General features: G+C 51.5%; 1 protein-coding gene across 1 annotated transcript in view; it reads left to right on the top strand.

Annotated features, from left to right (window-relative positions):
* LOC134535740 (tRNA-dihydrouridine(47) synthase [NAD(P)(+)]-like) overlaps nt 1-19,542 on the top strand; it is a 122,598-nt gene that overhangs the window by 47,376 nt on the left and 55,680 nt on the right. The window contains exon 3 of the mRNA XM_063374973.1: nt 12,733-12,958. Coding sequence (XP_063231043.1) covers nt 12,733-12,958 — 226 coding nt within the window. The remainder of the gene's footprint in view (nt 1-12,732; nt 12,959-19,542) is intronic.

The following is a 19,542-nucleotide window of genomic DNA, read 5'->3' as shown; positions in this document are numbered from 1 at the left end:
CCTCCCTGACCACTCCTCCCTGACTACTCCTCCCTGACCACTCCTCCCTGAGCACTCTTCCCTGACCACACCATCCTGACCACTCCTACCTGACCACTCTTCCTTGGAACACTCCTCCCTGACTACTCCTCCCTGACCACTCCTCCCTGAGCACTCCTCCTTGGAACACTCATCCCTGACCACTCCTCCCTGACCACTCCTCCCTGACCACTCCTACCTGACCACTCTTCCTTGGAACACTCCTCCCTGACTACTCCTCCCTGACCACTCCTCCCTGACTACTCCTCCCTGACCACTCCTCCCTGAGCACTCTTCCCTGACCACACCATCCTGACCACTCCTACCTGACCACTCTTCCTTGGAACACTCCTCCCTGACTACTCCTCCCTGACCACTCCTCCCTGACCACTCTTCCTTGGAACACTCCTCCCTGACCACTCCTCCCTGACCACTCCTCCCTGACCACTCCTACCTGACCACTCTTCCTTGGAACACTCCTCCCTGACTACTCCTCCCTGACCACTCCTCCCTGAGCACTCCTCCCTGACCACTCCTCCCTGACCACTCCTCCCTGACCACTCCTACCTGACCACTCTTCCTTGGAACACTCCTCCCTGACCACTCCTCCCTGACCACTCCTACCTGACCACTCTTCCTTGGAACACTCCTCCCTGACTACTCCTCCCTGACCACTCTTACCTGACCACTCCTCCCTGACCACTCCTCCCTGACCACTCCTACCTGACCACTCTTCCTTGGAACACTCCTCCCTGACTACTCCTCCCTGACCACTCCTCCCTGAGCACTCCTCCCTGACCACTCCTCCCTGACCACTCCTCCCTGACCACTCCTACCTGACCACTCTTCCTTGGAACACTCCTCTCTGACCACTCCTCCCTGACCACTCTTCCTTGGAACACTCCTCTCTGACCACTCCTCCCTGACCACTCCTACCTGACCACTCTTCCTTGGAACACTCCTCCCTGACTACTCCTCCCTGACCACTCTTACCTGACCACTCCTCCCTGACCACTCCTCCCTGACCACTCTTACCTGACCACTCTTCCCTGACCACTCCTCCCTGACCACTCTTACCTGACCACTCCTCCCTGACCACTCCTCCCTGACCACTCCTCCCTGACCACTCTTACCTGACCACTCCTCCCTGACTACTCCTCCCTGACCACTCTTACCTGACCACTCCTCCCTGACCACTCCTCCCTGACCACTCTTACCTGACCACTCCTCCCTGACCACTCCTCCCTGACCACTCCTCCCTGACCACTCCTACCTGGCCACTCTTCCTTGGAACACTCCTCCCTGACCACTCCTCCCTGACCACTCCTACCTGACCACTCTTCCTTGGAACACTCCTCCCTGACTACTCCTCCCTGACCACTCTTACCTGACCACTCTTACCTGACCACTCCTCCCTGACTACTCCTCCCTGACCACTCCTCCCTGAGCACTCCTCCCTGACCACTCCTACCTGACCACTCCTTCCTGACCACTCCTCCCTGACCACTCTTCCTTGGAACACTCCTCCCTGACCACTCCTCCCTGACCACTCCTACCTGACCACTCTTCCTTGGAACACTCCTCCCTGACTACTCCTCCCTGACCACACTTACCTGACCACTCCTCCCTGACCACTCCTCCCTGACCACTCCTACCTGACCACTCTTCCTTGGAACACTCCTCCCTGACCACTCCTCCCTGACCACTCTTCCTTGGAACACGCCTCCCTGACTACTCCTCCCTGACCACTCCTCCCTGAGCACTCCTCCCTGACCACTCCTACCTGACCACTCCTTCCTGACCACTCCTCCCTGACCACTCTTCCTTGGAACACTCCTCCCTGACCACTCCTCCCTGAGCACTCCTCCCTGACCACTCTTACCTGACCACTCTTACCTGACCACTCCTCCCTGACTACTCCTCCCTGACCACTCCTCCCTGAGCACTCCTCCCTGACCACTCCTACCTGACCACTCCTTCCTGACCACTCCTCCCTGACCACTCTTCCTTGGAACACTCCTCCCTGACCACTCCTCCCTGAGCACTCCTCCCTGACCACTCTTACCTGACCACTCTTACCTGACTACTCCTCCCTGACCACTCCTCCCTGAGCACTCTTCCCTGACCACACCATCCTGACCACTCCTCCCTGACCACTCCTCCCTGACCACTCCTACCTGACCACTCCTCCTTGGAACACTCCTCCCTGACTACTCCTCCCTGACCACTCCTCCCTGATCACTCCTCCTTGGAACACTCCTCCCTGACCACTCCTACCTGACCACTCCTTCCTGACCACGCCTCCCTGACCACTCTTCCTTGGAACACTCCTCCCTGACCACTCCTCCCTGAGCACTCCTCCCTGACCACTCCTCCCTGAGCACTCCTCCCTGACCACTCTTACCTGACCACTCTTACCTGACCACTCCTCCCTGACTACTCCTCCCTGACCACTCCTCCCTGAGCACTCCTCCCTGACCACTCCTACCTGACCACTCCTTCCTGACCACTCCTCCCTGACCACTCCTCCCTGAGCACTCCTCCCTGACCACTCCTCCCTGAGCACTCCTCCCTGACCACTCTTACCTGACCACTCCTCCCTGACCACTCCTACCTGACCACTCTTCCTTGGAACACTCCTCCCTGACCACTCCTCCCTGATCACTCCTCCTTGGAACACTCATCCCTGACCACTCCTACCTGACCACTCCTCCCTGACCACTCCTACCTGACCACTCTTCCTTGGAACACTCCTCCCTGACTACTCCTCCCTGACCACTCCTCCCTGAGCACTCCTCCCTGACCACTCCTACTTGACCACTCTTCCTTGGAACACTCCTCCCTGACTACTCCACCCTGACCACTCCTCCCTGAGCACTCCTCCCTGACCACTCCTACCTGACCACTCCTTCCTGACCACTCCTCCCTGACCACTCTTCCTTGGAACACTCCTCCCTGACCACTCCTCCCTGAGCACTCCTCCCTGACCACTCTTACCTGACCACTCTTACCTGACTACTCCTCCCTGACCACTCCTCCCTGAGCACTCTTCCCTGACCACACCATCCTGACCACTCCTCCCTGACCACTCCTCCCTGACCACACCATCCTGACCACTCCTCCCTGACCACTCCTCCCTGACCACTCCTACCTGACCACTCTTCCTTGGAACACTCCTCCCTGACTACTCCTCCCTGACCACTCCTCCCTGAGCACTTATCCTTGGAACACTCCTCCCTGACCACTCCTCCCTGACTACTCCTCCCTGACCACTCCTCCCTGAGCACTCTTCCCTGACCACACCATCCTGACCACTCCTACCTGACCACTCTTCCTTGGAACACTCCTCCCTGACTACTCCTCCCTGACCACTCCTCCCTGAGCATTCTCCTTGGAACACACCTCCCTGACCACTCCTCCCTGACCACTCTTCCTTGGAACACTCCTCCCTGACTACTCCTCCCTGACCACTCCTACCTGACCACTCAAACCTGACTACTTCTCCCTGACCACTCCTCCCTGAGCACTCTTCCCTGACCACACCATCCTGACCACTCCTCACTGACCACTCCTCCCTGAGCACTCCTCCTTGGAACACTCCTCCCTGACCACTCCTCCCTGACTACTCCTCCCTGACCACTCCTCCCTGAGCACTCTTCCCTGACCACACCATCCTGACCACTCCTACCTGACCACTCTTCCTTGGAACACTCCTCCCTGACTACTCCTCCCTGACCACTCCTCCCTGAGCACTCCTCCTTGGAACACTCCTCCCTGACCACTCCTCCCTGACTACTCCTCCCTGACCACTTCTCCCTGAGCACTCTTCCCTGACCACACCATCCTGACCACTCCTACCTGACCACTCTTCCTTGGAACACTCCTCCCTGACTACTCCTCCCTGACCACTCCTCCCTGAGCACTCCTCCTTGGAACACTCCTCCCTGACCACTCCTCCCTGACCACTCCTCCCTGACCACTCCTACCTGACCACTCTTCCTTGGAACACTCCTCCCTGACTACTCCTCCCTGACCACTCCTCCCTGACTACTCCTCCCTGACCACTCCTCCCTGAGCACTCTTCCCTGACCACACCATCCTGACCACTCCTACCTGACCACTCTTCCTTGGAACACTCCTCCCTGACTACTCCTCCCTGACCACTCCTCCCTGACCACTCTTCCTTGGAACACTCCTCCCTGACCACTCCTCCCTGACCACTCCTCCCTGACCACTCCTACCTGACCACTCTTCCTTGGAACACTCCTCCCTGACTACTCCTCCCTGACCACTCCTCCCTGAGCACTCCTCCCTGACCACTCCTCCCTGACCACTCCTCCCTGACCACTCCTACCTGACCACTCTTCCTTGGAACACTCCTCCCTGACCACTCCTCCCTGACCACTCCTACCTGACCACTCTTCCTTGGAACACTCCTCCCTGACTACTCCTCCCTGACCACTCTTACCTGACCACTCCTCCCTGACCACTCCTCCCTGACCACTCCTACCTGACCACTCTTCCTTGGAACACTCCTCCCTGACTACTCCTCCCTGACCACTCCTCCCTGAGCACTCCTCCCTGACCACTCCTCCCTGACCACTCCTCCCTGACCACTCCTACCTGACCACTCTTCCTTGGAACACTCCTCTCTGACCACTCCTCCCTGACCACTCTTCCTTGGAACACTCCTCTCTGACCACTCCTCCCTGACCACTCCTACCTGACCACTCTTCCTTGGAACACTCCTCCCTGACTACTCCTCCCTGACCACTCTTACCTGACCACTCCTCCCTGACCACTCCTCCCTGACCACTCTTACCTGACCACTCCTCCCTGACCACTCCTCCCTGACCACTCCTCCCTGACCACTCTTACCTGACCACTCTTACCTGACCACTCCTCCCTGACCACTCCTCCCTGACCACTCCTCCCTGACCACTCTTACCTGACCACTCCTCCCTGACTACTCCTCCCTGACCACTCTTACCTGACCACTCCTCCCTGACCACTCCTCCCTGACCACTCTTACCTGACCACTCCTCCCTGACCACTCCTCCCTGACCACTCCTCCCTGACCACTCCTACCTGACCACTCTTCCTTGGAACACTCCTCCCTGACCACTCCTCCCTGACCACTCCTACCTGACCACTCTTCCTTGGAACACTCCTCCCTGACTACTCCTCCCTGACCACTCTTACCTGACCACTCCTCCCTGACCACTCCTCCCTGACCACTCCTACCTGACCACTCTTCCTTGGAACACTCCTCCCTGACTACTCCTCCCTGACCACTCCTCCCTAAGCACTCCTCCCTGACCACTCCTTCCTGACCACTCCTCCCTGACCACTCCTACCTGACCACTCTTCCTTGGAACACTCCTCCCTGACCACTCCTCCCTGACCACTCCTACCTGACCACTCTTCCTTGGAACACTCCTCCCTGACTACTCCTCCCTGACCACACTTACCTGACCACTCCTCCCTGACCACTCCTCCCTGACCACTCCTACCTGACCACTCTTCCTTGGAACACTCCTCCCTGACTACTCCTCCCTGACCACTCCTCCCTTACTACTCCTCCCTGACCACTCCTCCCTGAGCACTCCTCCCTGAGCACTCCTCCCTGACCACTCTTACCTGACCACTCTTACCTGACTACTTCTCCCTGACCACTCCTCCCTGAGCACTCTTCCCTGACCACACCATCCTGACCACTCCTCCCTGACCACTCCTCCCTGACCACTCCTACCTGACCACTCCTCCTTGGAACACTCCTCCCTGACTACTCCTCCCTGACCACTCCTCCCTGATCACTCCTCCTTGGAACACTCCTCCCTGACCTCTCCTACCTGACCACTCCTTCCTGACCACTCCTCCCTGACCACTCTTCCTTGGAACACTCCTCCCTGACCACTCCTCCCTGAGCACTCCTCCCTGACCACTCTTACCTGACCACTCTTACCTGACCACTCCTCCCTGACTACTCCTCCCTGACCACTCCTCCCTGAGCACTCCTCCCTGACCACTCCTACCTGACCACTCCTTCCTGACCACTCCTCCCTGACCACTCTTCCTTGGAACACTCCTCCCTGACCACTCCTCCCTGAGCACTCCTCCCTGACCACTCTTACCTGACCACTCCTCCCTGACCACTCCTACCTGACCACTCCTCCCTGAGCACTCCTCCCTGACCACTCTTACCTGACCACTCCTCCGTGACCACTCCTACCTGACCACTCTTCCTTGGAACACTCCATCCTGACTACTCCTCCCTGACCACTCCTCCCTGAGCACTCCTCCCTGACCACTCCTACCTGACCACTCTTCCTTGGAACACTCCTCCCTGACTACTCCTCCCTGACCACTCCTCCCTGAGCACTCTTCCCTGACCACTCCTACCTGACCACTCCTTCCTGACCACTCCTCCCTGACCACTCTTCTCTGGAACACTCCTCACTGACCACTCCTCCCTGAGCACTCCTCCCTGACCACTCTTACCTGACCACTCTTACCTGACTACTCCTCCCTGACCACTCCTCCCTGAGCACTCCTCCCTGACCACTCTTACCTGACCACTCCTCCCTGACCACTCCTCCCTGACCACTCTTCCTTGGAACACTCCTCCCTGACCACTCCTCCCTGATCACTCCTCCTTGGAACACTCCTCCCTGACCACTCCTACCTGACCACTCCTCCCTGACCACTCCTACCTGACCACTCTTCCTTGGAACACTCATCCCTGACCACTCCCCCCTGACCACTCCTCCCTGACTACTCCTCCCTGACCACTCCTCCCTGAGCACTCCTCCCTGACCACTCCTACCTGACCACTCGTCCTTGGAACACTCCTCCCTGACCACTCCTCCCTGAGCACTCTTCCCTGACCACTCTTACCTGACCACTCTTACCTGACTACTCCTCCCTGACCACTCCTCCCTGAGCACTCCTCCCTGACCACTCCTACCTGACCACTCCTTCCTGACCACTCCTCCCTGACCACTCTTCCATGGAACACTCCTCCCTGACCACTCCTACCTGACCACTCCTCCCTGACCACTCCTACCTGACCACTCCTTCCTGACCACTCCTCCCTGACCACTCTTCCTTGGAACACTCCTCCCTGACCACTCTTCCTTGGAACACTCCTCCCTGACTACTCCTCCCTGACCACTCCTACCTGACCACTCCTCCCTGACCACTCCTACCTGACCACTCTTCCTTGGAACACTCCTCCCTGACTACTCCTCCCTGACCACTCTTACCTGACTACTCCTCCCTGACCACTCCTCCCTGACCACTCCTACCTGACCACTCTTCCTTGGAACACTCCTCCCTGACTACTCCTCCCTGACCACTCCTCCCTGAGCACTCCTCCTTGGAACACTCCTCCCTGACTACTCCTCCCTGAGCACTCCTCCCTGACCACTCCTACCTGACCACTCCTTCCTGACCACTCCTCCCTGACCACTCTTCCTTGGAACACTCCTCCCTGACCACTCCTCCCTGAGCACTCCTCCCTGACCACTCTTACCTGACCACTCCTCCCTGACCACTCCTACCTGACCACTCTTCCTTGGAACATTCCTCCCTGACCACTCCTCCCTGATCACTCCTCCTTGGAACACTCCTCTTTGACCACTCCTACCTGACCACTCCTCCCTGACCACTCCTACCTGACCACTCTTCCTTGGAACACTCCTCCCTGACTACTCCTCCCTGACCACTCCTCCCTGAGCACTCCTCCTTGGAACACTCCTCCCTGACTACTCCTCCCTGACTACTCCTTCCTGACCACTCCTCCCTGACCACTCCTCCCTGACCACTCCTCCCTGGACCGCTCCTCCCTGAGCACCTTTCCTTGGAACACTCCTCCCTGACCACTCCTCCCTGACCACTCTTCCCTGACCACTCCTCCCTGACCACTCCTCCCTGAGCACTCCTACCTGACTACTCCTCCCTGACCACTCCTCCCTGACTACTCCTCCTTGGAACACTCCTCCCTGACTACTCCTTCCTGACCACTCCTCCCTGACTACTCCTCCCTGACCACTCCTCCCTGACCACTCCTCCCTGAGCACTCCTCCTTGGAACACTCCTCCCTGACTACTCCTCCCTGACTACTCCTCCCTGACTACTCCTCCCTGACTACTCCTCCCTGACCACTCCTCCCTGACCACTCCTCCCTGAGCACTCCTCCCTGACTACTCCTCCCTGACCACTCCTCCCTGACCACTCCTCCTTGGAACACTCCTCCCTGACTACTCCTCCCTGACCACTCCTCCCTGACTACTCCTCCCTGACCACTCCTCCCTGACCACTCCTCCCTGAGCACTCCTCCTTGGAACACTCCTCCCTGACTACTCCTCCCTGACTACTCCTCCCTGACCACTCCTCCCTGACCACTCCTCCCTGACCACTCCTCCCTGACCACTCCTCCCTGGACCACTCCTCCCTGAGCACTCTTCCCTGACCACACCATCCTGACCACTCCTCCCTGACCACTCCTCCCTGACCACTCCTACCTGACCACTCCTCCCTGACCACTCCTACCTGACCACTCCTACCTGACCACTCCTCCCTGATTACTCTTCCTTGGAACACTCCTCCCTGACCACACCTCCCTGACCACTCCTCCCTGATTATTCTTCCTTGGAACACTCCTCCCTGACTACTCCTCCCTGACTACTCCTCCCTGAGCACTCCTCCCTGACCACTCCTTCCTGACCACTCCTCCCTGACCACTCCTCCCTGGACCACTCCTCCCTGGACCACTCCTCCCTGAGCACTCTTCCCTGACCACACCATCCTGACCACTCCTCCCTGACCACTCCTCCCTGACCACTCCTCCCTGGACCACTCCTCCCTGGACCACTCCTCCCTGAGCACTCTTCCCTGACCACACCATCCTGACCACTCCTCCCTGACCACACCTACCTGACCACTCCTCCCTGACCACTCCTACCTGACCACTCTTCCTTGGAACACTCCTCCCTGACCACTCCTCCCTTATCACTCCTCCTTGGAACACTCCTCCCTGACCTCTCCTCCCTGACCACTCTTACTTGGAACACTCCTCCCTGACTACTCCTCCCTGACCACTCTTCCCTGAGCACTCCTCCCTGACCACTCCTACCTGACCACTTCTCCCTGACCACTCCTACCTGACCACTCCTCCCTGACCACTCCTCCCTGACCACTCCTCCCTGACCACTCTTCCTTGGAACACACCTCCCTGACCACTCCTCCCTGACCACTCTTCCTTGGAACACTCCTCCCTGACCACTCCTCCCTGACCACTCCTCCCTGATCACTCCTCCTTGGAACACTCCTCCCTGACCACTCCTCCCTGACCACTCTTCCTTGGAACACTCCTCCCTGACCACTCCTCCCTGACCACTCTTCCTTGGAACACTCCTCCCTGACTACTCCTCCCTGACCACTCCTCCCTGACCACTCCTCCCTGACCACTCCTACCTGACCACACCATCCTGACCACTCCTCCCTGACCACTCCTCCCTGACCACTCCTACCTGACCACTCCTCCCTGACCACTCCTACCTGACCACTCCTACCTGACCACTCTTCCTTGGAACACTCCTCCCTGACCACTCCTCCCTGACCACTCTTCCTTGGAACACTCCTCCCTGACCACTCCTCCCTGACCACTCCTCCCTGACCACTCCTCCCTGGACCACTCCTCCTTGAGCACTCTTCCTTGGAACACTCCTCCCTGACTACACCATCCTGACCACTCCTCCCTGACCACTCCTCCCTTATCACTCCTCCTTGGACCACTCCTCCCTGACCACTCCTACCTGACCACTCCTCCCTGACCACTCCTCCCTGACCACTCCTCCCTGACCACTCTTCCTTGGAACACTCCTCCCTGACCACTCCTCCCTGACCACTCTTCCTTGGAACACTCCTCCCTGACCACTCCTCCCTGACCACTCCTCCCTGATCACTCCTCCTTGGAACACTCCTCCCTGACCACTCCTCCCTGACCACTCTTCCTTGGAACACTCCTCCCTGACCACTCCTCCCTGACCACTCTTCCTTGGAACACTCCTCCCTGACTACTCCTCCCTGACCACTCCTCCCTGACCACTCCTCCCTGACCACTCCTACCTGACCACACCATCCTGACCACTCCTCCCTGACCACTCCTCCCTGACCACTCCTACCTGACCACTCCTCCCTGACCACTCCTACCTGACCACTCCTACCTGACCACTCTTCCTTGGAACACTCCTCCCTGACCACTCCTCCCTGACCACTCTTCCTTGGAACACTCCTCCCTGACCACTCCTCCCTGACCACTCCTCCCTGACCACTCCTCCCTGGACCACTCCTCCTTGAGCACTCTTCCTTGGAACACTCCTCCCTGACTACACCATCCTGACCACTCCTCCCTGACCACTCCTCCCTTATCACTCCTCCTTGGACCACTCCTCCCTGGACCACTCCTCCCTGAGCACTCTTCCCTGACCACACCATCCTGACCACTCCTCCCTGACCACACCTACCTGACCACTCCTCCCTGACCACTCCTACCTGACCACTCTTCCTTGGAACACTCCTCCCTGACCACTCCTCCCTTATCACTCCTCCTTGGAACACTCCTCCCTGACCACTCCTCCCTGATCACTCCTCCTTGGAACACTCCTCCCTGACCACTCCTCCCTGACCACTCTTCCTTGGAACACTCCTCCCTGACCACTCCTCCCTGACCACTCTTCCTTGGAACACTCCTCCCTGACTACTCCTCCCTGACCACTCCTCCCTGACCACTCCTCCCTGACCACTCCTACCTGACCACACCATCCTGACCACTCCTCCCTGACCACTCCTCCCTGACCACTCCTACCTGACCACTCCTCCCTGACCACTCCTACCTGACCACTCCTACCTGACCACTCTTCCTTGGAACACTCCTCCCTGACCACTCCTCCCTGACCACTCTTCCCTGACCACTCTTCCTTGGAACACTCCTCCCTGACCACTCCTCCCTGATCACTCCTCCTTGGAACACTCCTCCTTGACCACTCCTCCCTGACCACTCCTCCCTGACCACTCCTCCCTGACCACTCCTACCTGACCACACCATCCTGACCACTCCTCCCTGACCACTCCTCCCTGACCACTCCTAATTGACCACTCCTCCCTGACCACTCCTACCTGACCACTCCTACCTGACCACTCTTCCTTGGAACACTCCTCCCTGACCACTCCTCCCTGACCACTCTTCCTTGGAACACTCCTCCCTGACCACTCCTCCCTGATCACTCCTCCTTGGAACACTCCTCCCTGACCACTCCTCCCTGACCACTCCTCCCTGGACCACTCCTCCCTGAGCACTCTTCCTTGGAACACTCCTCCCTGACCACACCATCCTGACCACTCCTCCCTGACCACTCCTCCCTTATCACTCCTCCTTGGAACACTCCTCCCTGACCACTCCTCCCTGGACCACTCCTACCTGACCACTCTTCCTTGGAACACTCCTCCCTGACCACTCCTCCCTGACCACTCTTCCTTGGAACACTCCTCCCTGACCACTCCTCCCTGATCACTCCTCCTTGGAACACTCCTCCCTGACCACTCCTCCCTGACCACTCTTCCTTGGAACACTCCTCCCTGACCACTCCTCCCTGATCACTCCTCCTTGGAACACTCCTCCCTGACCACTCCTCCCTGGACCACTCCTCCCTGACCACACCATCCTGACCATTCCTCCCTGACCACTCCTCCCTGACCACTCCTACCTGACCACTCCTCCCTGACCACTCCTACCTGACCACTCCTACCTGACCACTCTTCCTTGGAACACTCCTCCCTGACCACTCCTCCCTGACCACTCTTCCTTGGAACACTCCTCCCTGACCACTCCTCCCTGACCACTCTTCCTTGGAACACTCCTCCCTGACCACTCCTCCCTGACCACTCTTCCTTGGAACACTCCTCCCTGACCACTCCTCCCTGATCACTCCTCCTTGGAACACTCCTCCCTGACCACTCCTCCCTGACCACTCTTCCTTGGAACACTCCTCCCTGACCACTCCTCCCTGACCACTCTTCCTTGGAACACTCCTCCCTGACTACTCCTCCCTGACCACTCCTCCCTGACCACTCCTCCCTGACCACTCCTACCTGACCACTCCTCCCTGACCACTCCCCCCTGACCACTCTACCCTTGTAATTAATAATTTGCTTTCATTTTTGGCTTATGGCTTATGTAATGGAACCTCTGCGCAGTTAATTCCCAATTTTATAAAATTGATTTACTTCTGCTTCCTTGTAATGAAGTATAATGTAATTATAATATTTCCTCTTTTGTTTATTGTATCAATGAAGTTTTTATGAAAATCAATTTGTTAACGTTATTTATAGTGCTTGGGCTCTTATTCCGTGTTTAACTTATGTGAAAAATAGTAGATGCTCCCTGGAAGCCGTCCAGACAAACAAGACACAAAGCAGACAACCTCAGACACTCACACAAACACATATGGCACATGTGCTGGGGGTAGAAACAAGGGAGGGGAGGGAAGGATGGAAAACACGTGTGCCGATAATGCTGGGTGGTCTCTTCAACTTGCAGGATCAAGCGCAGCATCAGTGCATTATCATGTCGTATGGAATTAAAATTTCTAAATTAGTTTGAATATTTGCAGAAGCGGTAGTGTGTGTAGTGCTGAAGGAGGGTGTGTGCAGGCCAGAACAAGGCCCGCCCGCTGCCCTTCAAGGAGGACCGGGAGGGCCGGCTGTGTCCCAGCCTGGTGGACGTGGGGCAGGACCAGCCGTGGCCGCAGTGTGCCAACAGCAAGTGTGCGTGTCAGCACGACGTGGCGGCCTTCCTGCGCGCCAAGCCGAGGGACATCGCCCCCACCTGCTACCTCTACAGTGTCCGCGGCAGCTGCCCCCGCGGCCTCACGTGCCGGTACGCTCGTCCTATCTGCTTCGCACATGCATTTTCACTGCTGCATCTTCCAAAACTTGCTGAACTTGTTTGATCTGACGTAAGTGAATTTACCTTGAATGTAGAAACTGTAGTTACTCTTGCTACGTGTGTAAGGATGTTGCCTGTAGCATTGGCGTGATCTTTCTGTCATTACGACACAGTTCATGAATCCTTTCATTATTTTCATTCCTAAACAAATTTTCCATCTTTACATTCTTTTACATTATGTTTTCATTAATTATGGTATAATATATTTAACATGACTTATGATGAGTTTTAAGGTTAATTAAAGATGACATATAGGTTTATTTATTTTATATGATTTTATATGAGGAATTAGAATCATAATGGTTACATCATTGTACAACAGATTCACACTATACAGTATATTGTATGGGGTGTGTGTGTACATTGTGATAGAGGGAGCAGCAAGGAGTAGCTAAGTGTTAGTATATGAACCTCGTTGAGTCTCGCCGTATACGGGTGGATGACCATGGATGGTTACTGACCCGAGTCAGAAAGTTTCTCCTGGGAGCCGAAACCTCACTATGAAAGAGTTTATCGTGACGGGTGGCAGTTGGGTCATTCCATGTCAGTTCAACCACACCATGACACCCACTGTCTCAGATTTTGACGAAACTTGGCATGGTGGTTCTATTCATTGATGTAAGTAACCATACCAATTTGTTTTGCTCTATCTCTAATGGTTTAGATTTTACAGCCCCTTAAAATTTATGGATTATTGGCATTTTAATAATCTGGCCGCCGTTAACTGAATTTGTTGTCCGATGGAAAAAAATTCATATTTTTTTTTATTTACTAACCATTTTGTCTGAAAACTTTTAAGTTTGGATCAATGTAGCAGGAATAATATAAAAAATGAACAAAACTACTAAGTGTTTATTTGGAACCATAAAAAAATCACAAAGTGTAATTTTTATGATTATCGAAACAAACTGTAGAGTTTTACGGAAAATGATAAATCTCATAAAGGGAAAAGGATAATCATGAAATCTCTGTTTTGTTTTTGTTCTAAAAGATATCTTCTACCACATTAAACAGTAAGATTCATGGTTTTTTTACTGCTTTGATAATTTTTTTCACTTCAAAACACTAAAATGAGTTAATTATTTCATTTTGTTTAAAAAGCTGCTTTGGCCGCTATTTGCCTGCCTGCCTGTGTTTCTAAATTATATACAGATGATTAAAATACCATATTTTCCTTTTGGTATCCCACACACCTTTTTATAAAATAAATTACTTTGCTGCTTCCTGTTTCCCATGCTGTCAAATCCTGCATTCCTGCCATGACATCAGCCTGTTCCCTTTACACTCACAAATACGAACAGAACTGACCTCAGTAATGAGATTGCAGTTCAATTTAAATATTGTTACGGCCGTTGACTTACTCTTATCGGTGTCGACCGTAAAGATGGAAATGAAGGGAATATGTACGTGAAATGATGATAATGAAATGAATCGCGAAGGATAATGGGGAAAGGGAATGGAAGTGAATCTACCGGGATCATATGTGTTCCTGATATCGTGACGGCCCTGTCATGAGTATCAGGTTCTGGGGGCGGTTCCACCACTCGTGTTTTTACTTAAACAGTCCTTAAGGTAGGGTGACGAGTCCCTATTTGCAAAACATTTTAAATAAAGAGGTTAATGGTGAACGTTTCCACAAGAACATGTTTATTTCCGCAGTTTCAACTAACAGTTTATTCAACACATGTATCAAGTCTCTACTTTCTGTCTTTATAATTACAATTTATAACATTCTATTACTAACACATAATTACTGAACCATAGTCGTTCCTATCAGGGATACTGTCGTTAATAAATAAACCGTGCTGTCGGCCATTTCCTAGAGCTTATTCTTAACCTCATTTGTCTCGTGATTCGCGTGTGTCTTTCTCTTACTGCCAACTGTGGCAGACTAATTTATCCCAAGTTACGTGACGGTTTACTTTAAATTATTAATAATTAATTATGATTGTTAAAATGCATATTCTTAGTTTTTGAAATGAGAGAGAGAGATACCAACTATTACCAGCTACATGGGCCTAAGGCCTTTGTGCTGCTGTCTTGTATTGAACCATCGTCGCATCGTGGCTGATCACTCACCAATCGTCGTCTCGGCAGCGGAGTAGCATGGCTTCCCACTGACTCTGTGACTCTTCCTTCTCGAATAAAATATCCCGGTATATGAAGCCCGTCCTGACCCTGTTTGCGTTTGTTAATAACATAAACTGTTCCGCTTCGGCGCCGCTTCTGACGTCATTACACACTCCCCCTCCTTCCCTGTGCCTATGACTGAGTTTCGCTGCGCTGTGACCAAGGTCGCGCCGTGTTATGCTAGCGTTAGCAAACATTCCCCGACTCTCGCTTCACCTGTCCTTCAATGTTTCCTGCTGCGTTTGTCATTTCCTCATCATGTCCCGCTGTTCCTGATCGTCTGGCTAGCTATTAAAAAACAAAAAAAGCTTTTCCTGGTATCCAACAGTATTTTCGGCCGTTACAATATAATTATTAAATTACACTACATAAAACATTAGTGTGTTTACTTACACATGCAACACTCCTATGTTATTAAGGCTTACAGTTCTTGCGGTTGTAACACTGTTAGGTCATTGTACTTCAAAATTCTTCTAGATTGTCAAATTTTTATTGGATATTTGTCATACATTCTTGTGAAAACTGATAGGTTCTTCCAGTCATTGTTTCTGGCGGTTCCACCATAGCAATAATATGAGGAATGGGCACAGCACAAGTATCTTCTTTCTTGGGCCAAAAAAAGGATGGTGATGGTCCGCGGGGATGAAGAAACTGTATCGTGACATCTTTTTGTTCAGCATTTATCTCATTCACCATGCCAAAGTACCAGAAGCTGTCATAAACACAAGCAATAAAACATCCAGGGTACAAAACTTATAATTTCACGAGATAGTTTTGCTGAATGCTAAATAAATTAAAAACAATAGCAGCTTTTTATCCTTGCTAATTCTTCGAGCCTCAATTGTTTGTGAATCATTTTGTGGCTGAAAGTTGTGTAATGATCTTGTCCCTGGAAGAGTTTGAACATCTTTAAAGTGACTTTCCATAGCAAGACGAGTCAATTTAACTGCTTCTTTAGTAATAAAATGGAAACTGATATTTTCAATTTTGGTCTTGCAGAAGTCAAACAGTTCAGCCACTGTTATAATTTGTTTTTCCAGAGGTCGTTTAAGACTTTCCCTCCGAGCTATGCATTTTACAGTAATACCCCCTATACCATCACATTCCGTTTTGCCATGGCTGGTCGCAAAAAATGACCACTGAGCTCTCAGTAAAAATCTCTCTCATGTAGACACAGGTTTACAAAGTTGTATTTATTTTTATATTGTGCTGCACACCCATCACTAAAGTAATGAATCTCTTTAATGTGTGGGTGGTTCTCTTTCAAAAAGGCAGTCATAGTTTTTTGGATTTCTGACACCATACTTAACATCATGTTTGAGGTCATCAGATATGATGCAAAAAGGTAGAACAAGCTTTTTGCCAGTTGCATCCTTGCAGTGAATGATTACAGGATGAATAGTGCATGAATCTGAATTTTCACTAAAGTCCATTGAAATTACAGCTACATTGGAAAGAGCTGTTTCCTTTAAAATTTTAAAAGTAGATGCTTGTGATTTGGCAATGTAAGAATGAGGTATTAATTTGTTTAGTTTTTCAACTAATGTTTCTATAAATTCAATAACAGAGCTGGAACACCTTATCATTTCAGTTCGATCTGAGGAAACCCACTGACTGAACTCAATACCGTCTTCATTGTCATGTTCTTCAAATTTTGTCTGTAAAAAATGGACAAGGTTTTCTTTTGATGAACATTTGTCACAATGCCTTAACATACATTCTCTTGTTGCTCCTTCACAAACCATGAGCAATATCAGTTCTTTGTAATCTTCCTCTATACTGGCTCCATGAATCAATAAAATAACATTCTGGTGTATTGTGCACACGCATACTAAGTGTGTGCCACTAGAGGCAGCTAAAACGCACCATTTAGGTCTCAAGAAACAGAATTTTGAAAAACCTATTTTCAAAAGAGGATGCTCCCATTTAAAACTTGAGTATAGCTCAGAAAGATTACACAAAATCAAACGCTTTCTCTCATAAACCTTTTTCCTATACTCACGACATCCTTCATCCCTGGCAGAATTCTACAATGTTCATCACTCTGATAAAATTGTTTCACTAAATCAATAATTTCAAGGCTTAGCTGTTTCCCTTGCTTAGGGTCTGGTTCGCCTAAAAAACCCTTGTCTTTAAACACTTGTTGAGCCTTACGAACAGAATAATCAGATGTGTTAAAAGTTTATTTTATTTTTTTTTCTTGACCACAACAGAGAATCTGGTACTGTCAACATTTGAATGTGTTTTTTTCTTGATGCACCTATAATTTCCTTTTTAATAATGTTCACTAGTTTATCCATGTCTTCACTGTTCTGCAACATACTTTTTTCCAACAAGTTTTTTTCTTCTGGTAGATCAACTTCAAGAACAGTTTCAATTTTTGATTTTACTTTTTCATGAACTTTTTGTAGCTTTTCTTTAGCATAACGTGATTTGCTATAATGACCAAGTGCATGTAATTTCATTGGTGAACATCCAATTTCATGAAAGGAAGAATTTAGCTCGTCAATTACAGTATTTTTTTGAAGTTGGTTTAGTTCATCTCTAAATGTTAGTCCTATATCCTTTGTTTGTCCATTCTCGTGATCATTACTTTCAACCTTGTCAGCTTCTTTATCTTTTAAAAGTTTATTACTGCAAAACGCACAAAGTTTCTGACCAGGTTCAACCTTTTACCCTTTTGATAAGATGATTCTACTCTTGTGCCGGCAATTAGGTATTTCGGCACGTTTTTTAATTGTTGTTATAATTTTAAATTATTTTTGGAAATTTTATTTTCTATATAATTTGGTTACAAAAGGGTGATTTACACTTTGTTAGGCTGGTGTACTCTACTTTTCTACACCTTTTCTCAGGGGCCAATCTGATCTTTTGCAAGTCTAATGAAGACGTTAGCAGCCAGGATGACGTTTCTCCTGCTTGCAGTCACGCCCGGGGCCTGTAACTTTATTTCCCTGCATGACTAAATTTGCACACAACAGCTCTGGACGACAGCTCTGGACGACAGCTCTGGACAAGTTGTTACCACTTCTCAGAGACCAGCTTAGACCAGCTCTTCCCGTCACGCATACGTCTCTGATTCACTCATAGAAAGTCACGTTAGGACGCGTTTTCCCATGCCGAGTGGTGTTGTTTAGTCCCCCCTCTTACCCCACCCCCCTAGCGAGTGTCATTGACAGTTCATGAACCCAGCAGGGTGAGTGGCCTGAGTCAAGGCCGTTCAGCCGCCAGAACTGCGGTTGGATTTGGAGACACCCACACCATCTAACGAGCTCCTTTAGAACTAACCGCCTCATGGCTGACAGAGAGGCCCCCAGCGCTCCCTAGGCGCTTGAGATGAGTACTTCCATTCCCCCTCTCAGTTAGGCCGCCAGAGCGCAGCACTGGCTACAGCATAAGAACACAGGCATCACCACCTCGACCTGGCTAGAGTCGATTTGCAGTTGTTTTCGGAGATGCCCTCTAGACAGCGCTGTGATCGCGTGAAGTTCGAGTTAACCACTCAATTGTGTTTTGTTCCCGCCCCGCCCCTTCGGGCATCTTCGGAACCTTTCGGTCCGGACGCCAAAGTCTCCCCCCTACCTTTTGATTGAGCTATTCCTTTTAATTAGAGACGCGGCCCTTCCGGGGACACTTCGTATCGCGATTCCAGACGGACTGCATTAGATTATCGGCGGATCGGCGAGACGCACAGCAAGACTTCTGTCCGTCCGTAACCGAAGATGTAGTCGGTTAGACAAGGGATGCTATCCCTATAAATTCATTTAAGTAGTTTAGTCCGTCTGTATACAGCATAGCAGTTATTTTTTTTATAATTTTTTTTGAAATTATGGAAACGCTCGCGACTCCCGCGATTCCGCAATCTTCAGATCTGGACGTGCTACGCTTCAGATTCTAGAAGCTACCTTCCCTGTCAGACAGGTCCAAGAGCCGGATGCGGACCTAGCCGTATTTTCGCACACTCCCTCTTCAACAAACAGGCGCCCTGACGCCATGTTGACTGCTGGAGTCCGGCCAGCGAGCATCAGACCTCCGGTCCTACAATATTTATGAACCTTTGGAATAACATTTAAATTACTACATTTGAAGAGATAAGAACTATATAAAACTTTCGTTCTGGACTTTAAGAGCTTACATTGGGATTGTTTGTGCCTCTGTATTTTTTTAAATTGATTTGGTTTATTTATATTAAATGAAACCTTTAATAATCTAATTATGGCCGGCCTGTAATTTTAACATATCCAAGAGCTTTTTAATTATGTAATTGAAATTATATTTTAACACATTTTAATTCCTCTTATATATTTGTCTCTCATTCAACTGTTATAAGTTTCATTATTTAAAATAAATATAGAGTAATTATATTCAGATGGAATCACACCTTG

The sequence above is a fragment of the Bacillus rossius genome, chromosome 10 (genome assembly GCF_032445375.1).
Source record: "Bacillus rossius redtenbacheri isolate Brsri chromosome 10, Brsri_v3, whole genome shotgun sequence".
Classification (NCBI taxonomy): domain Eukaryota; kingdom Metazoa; phylum Arthropoda; class Insecta; order Phasmatodea; family Bacillidae; genus Bacillus; species Bacillus rossius.
This window is presented reverse-complemented; position numbering and strand designations above follow the sequence as displayed.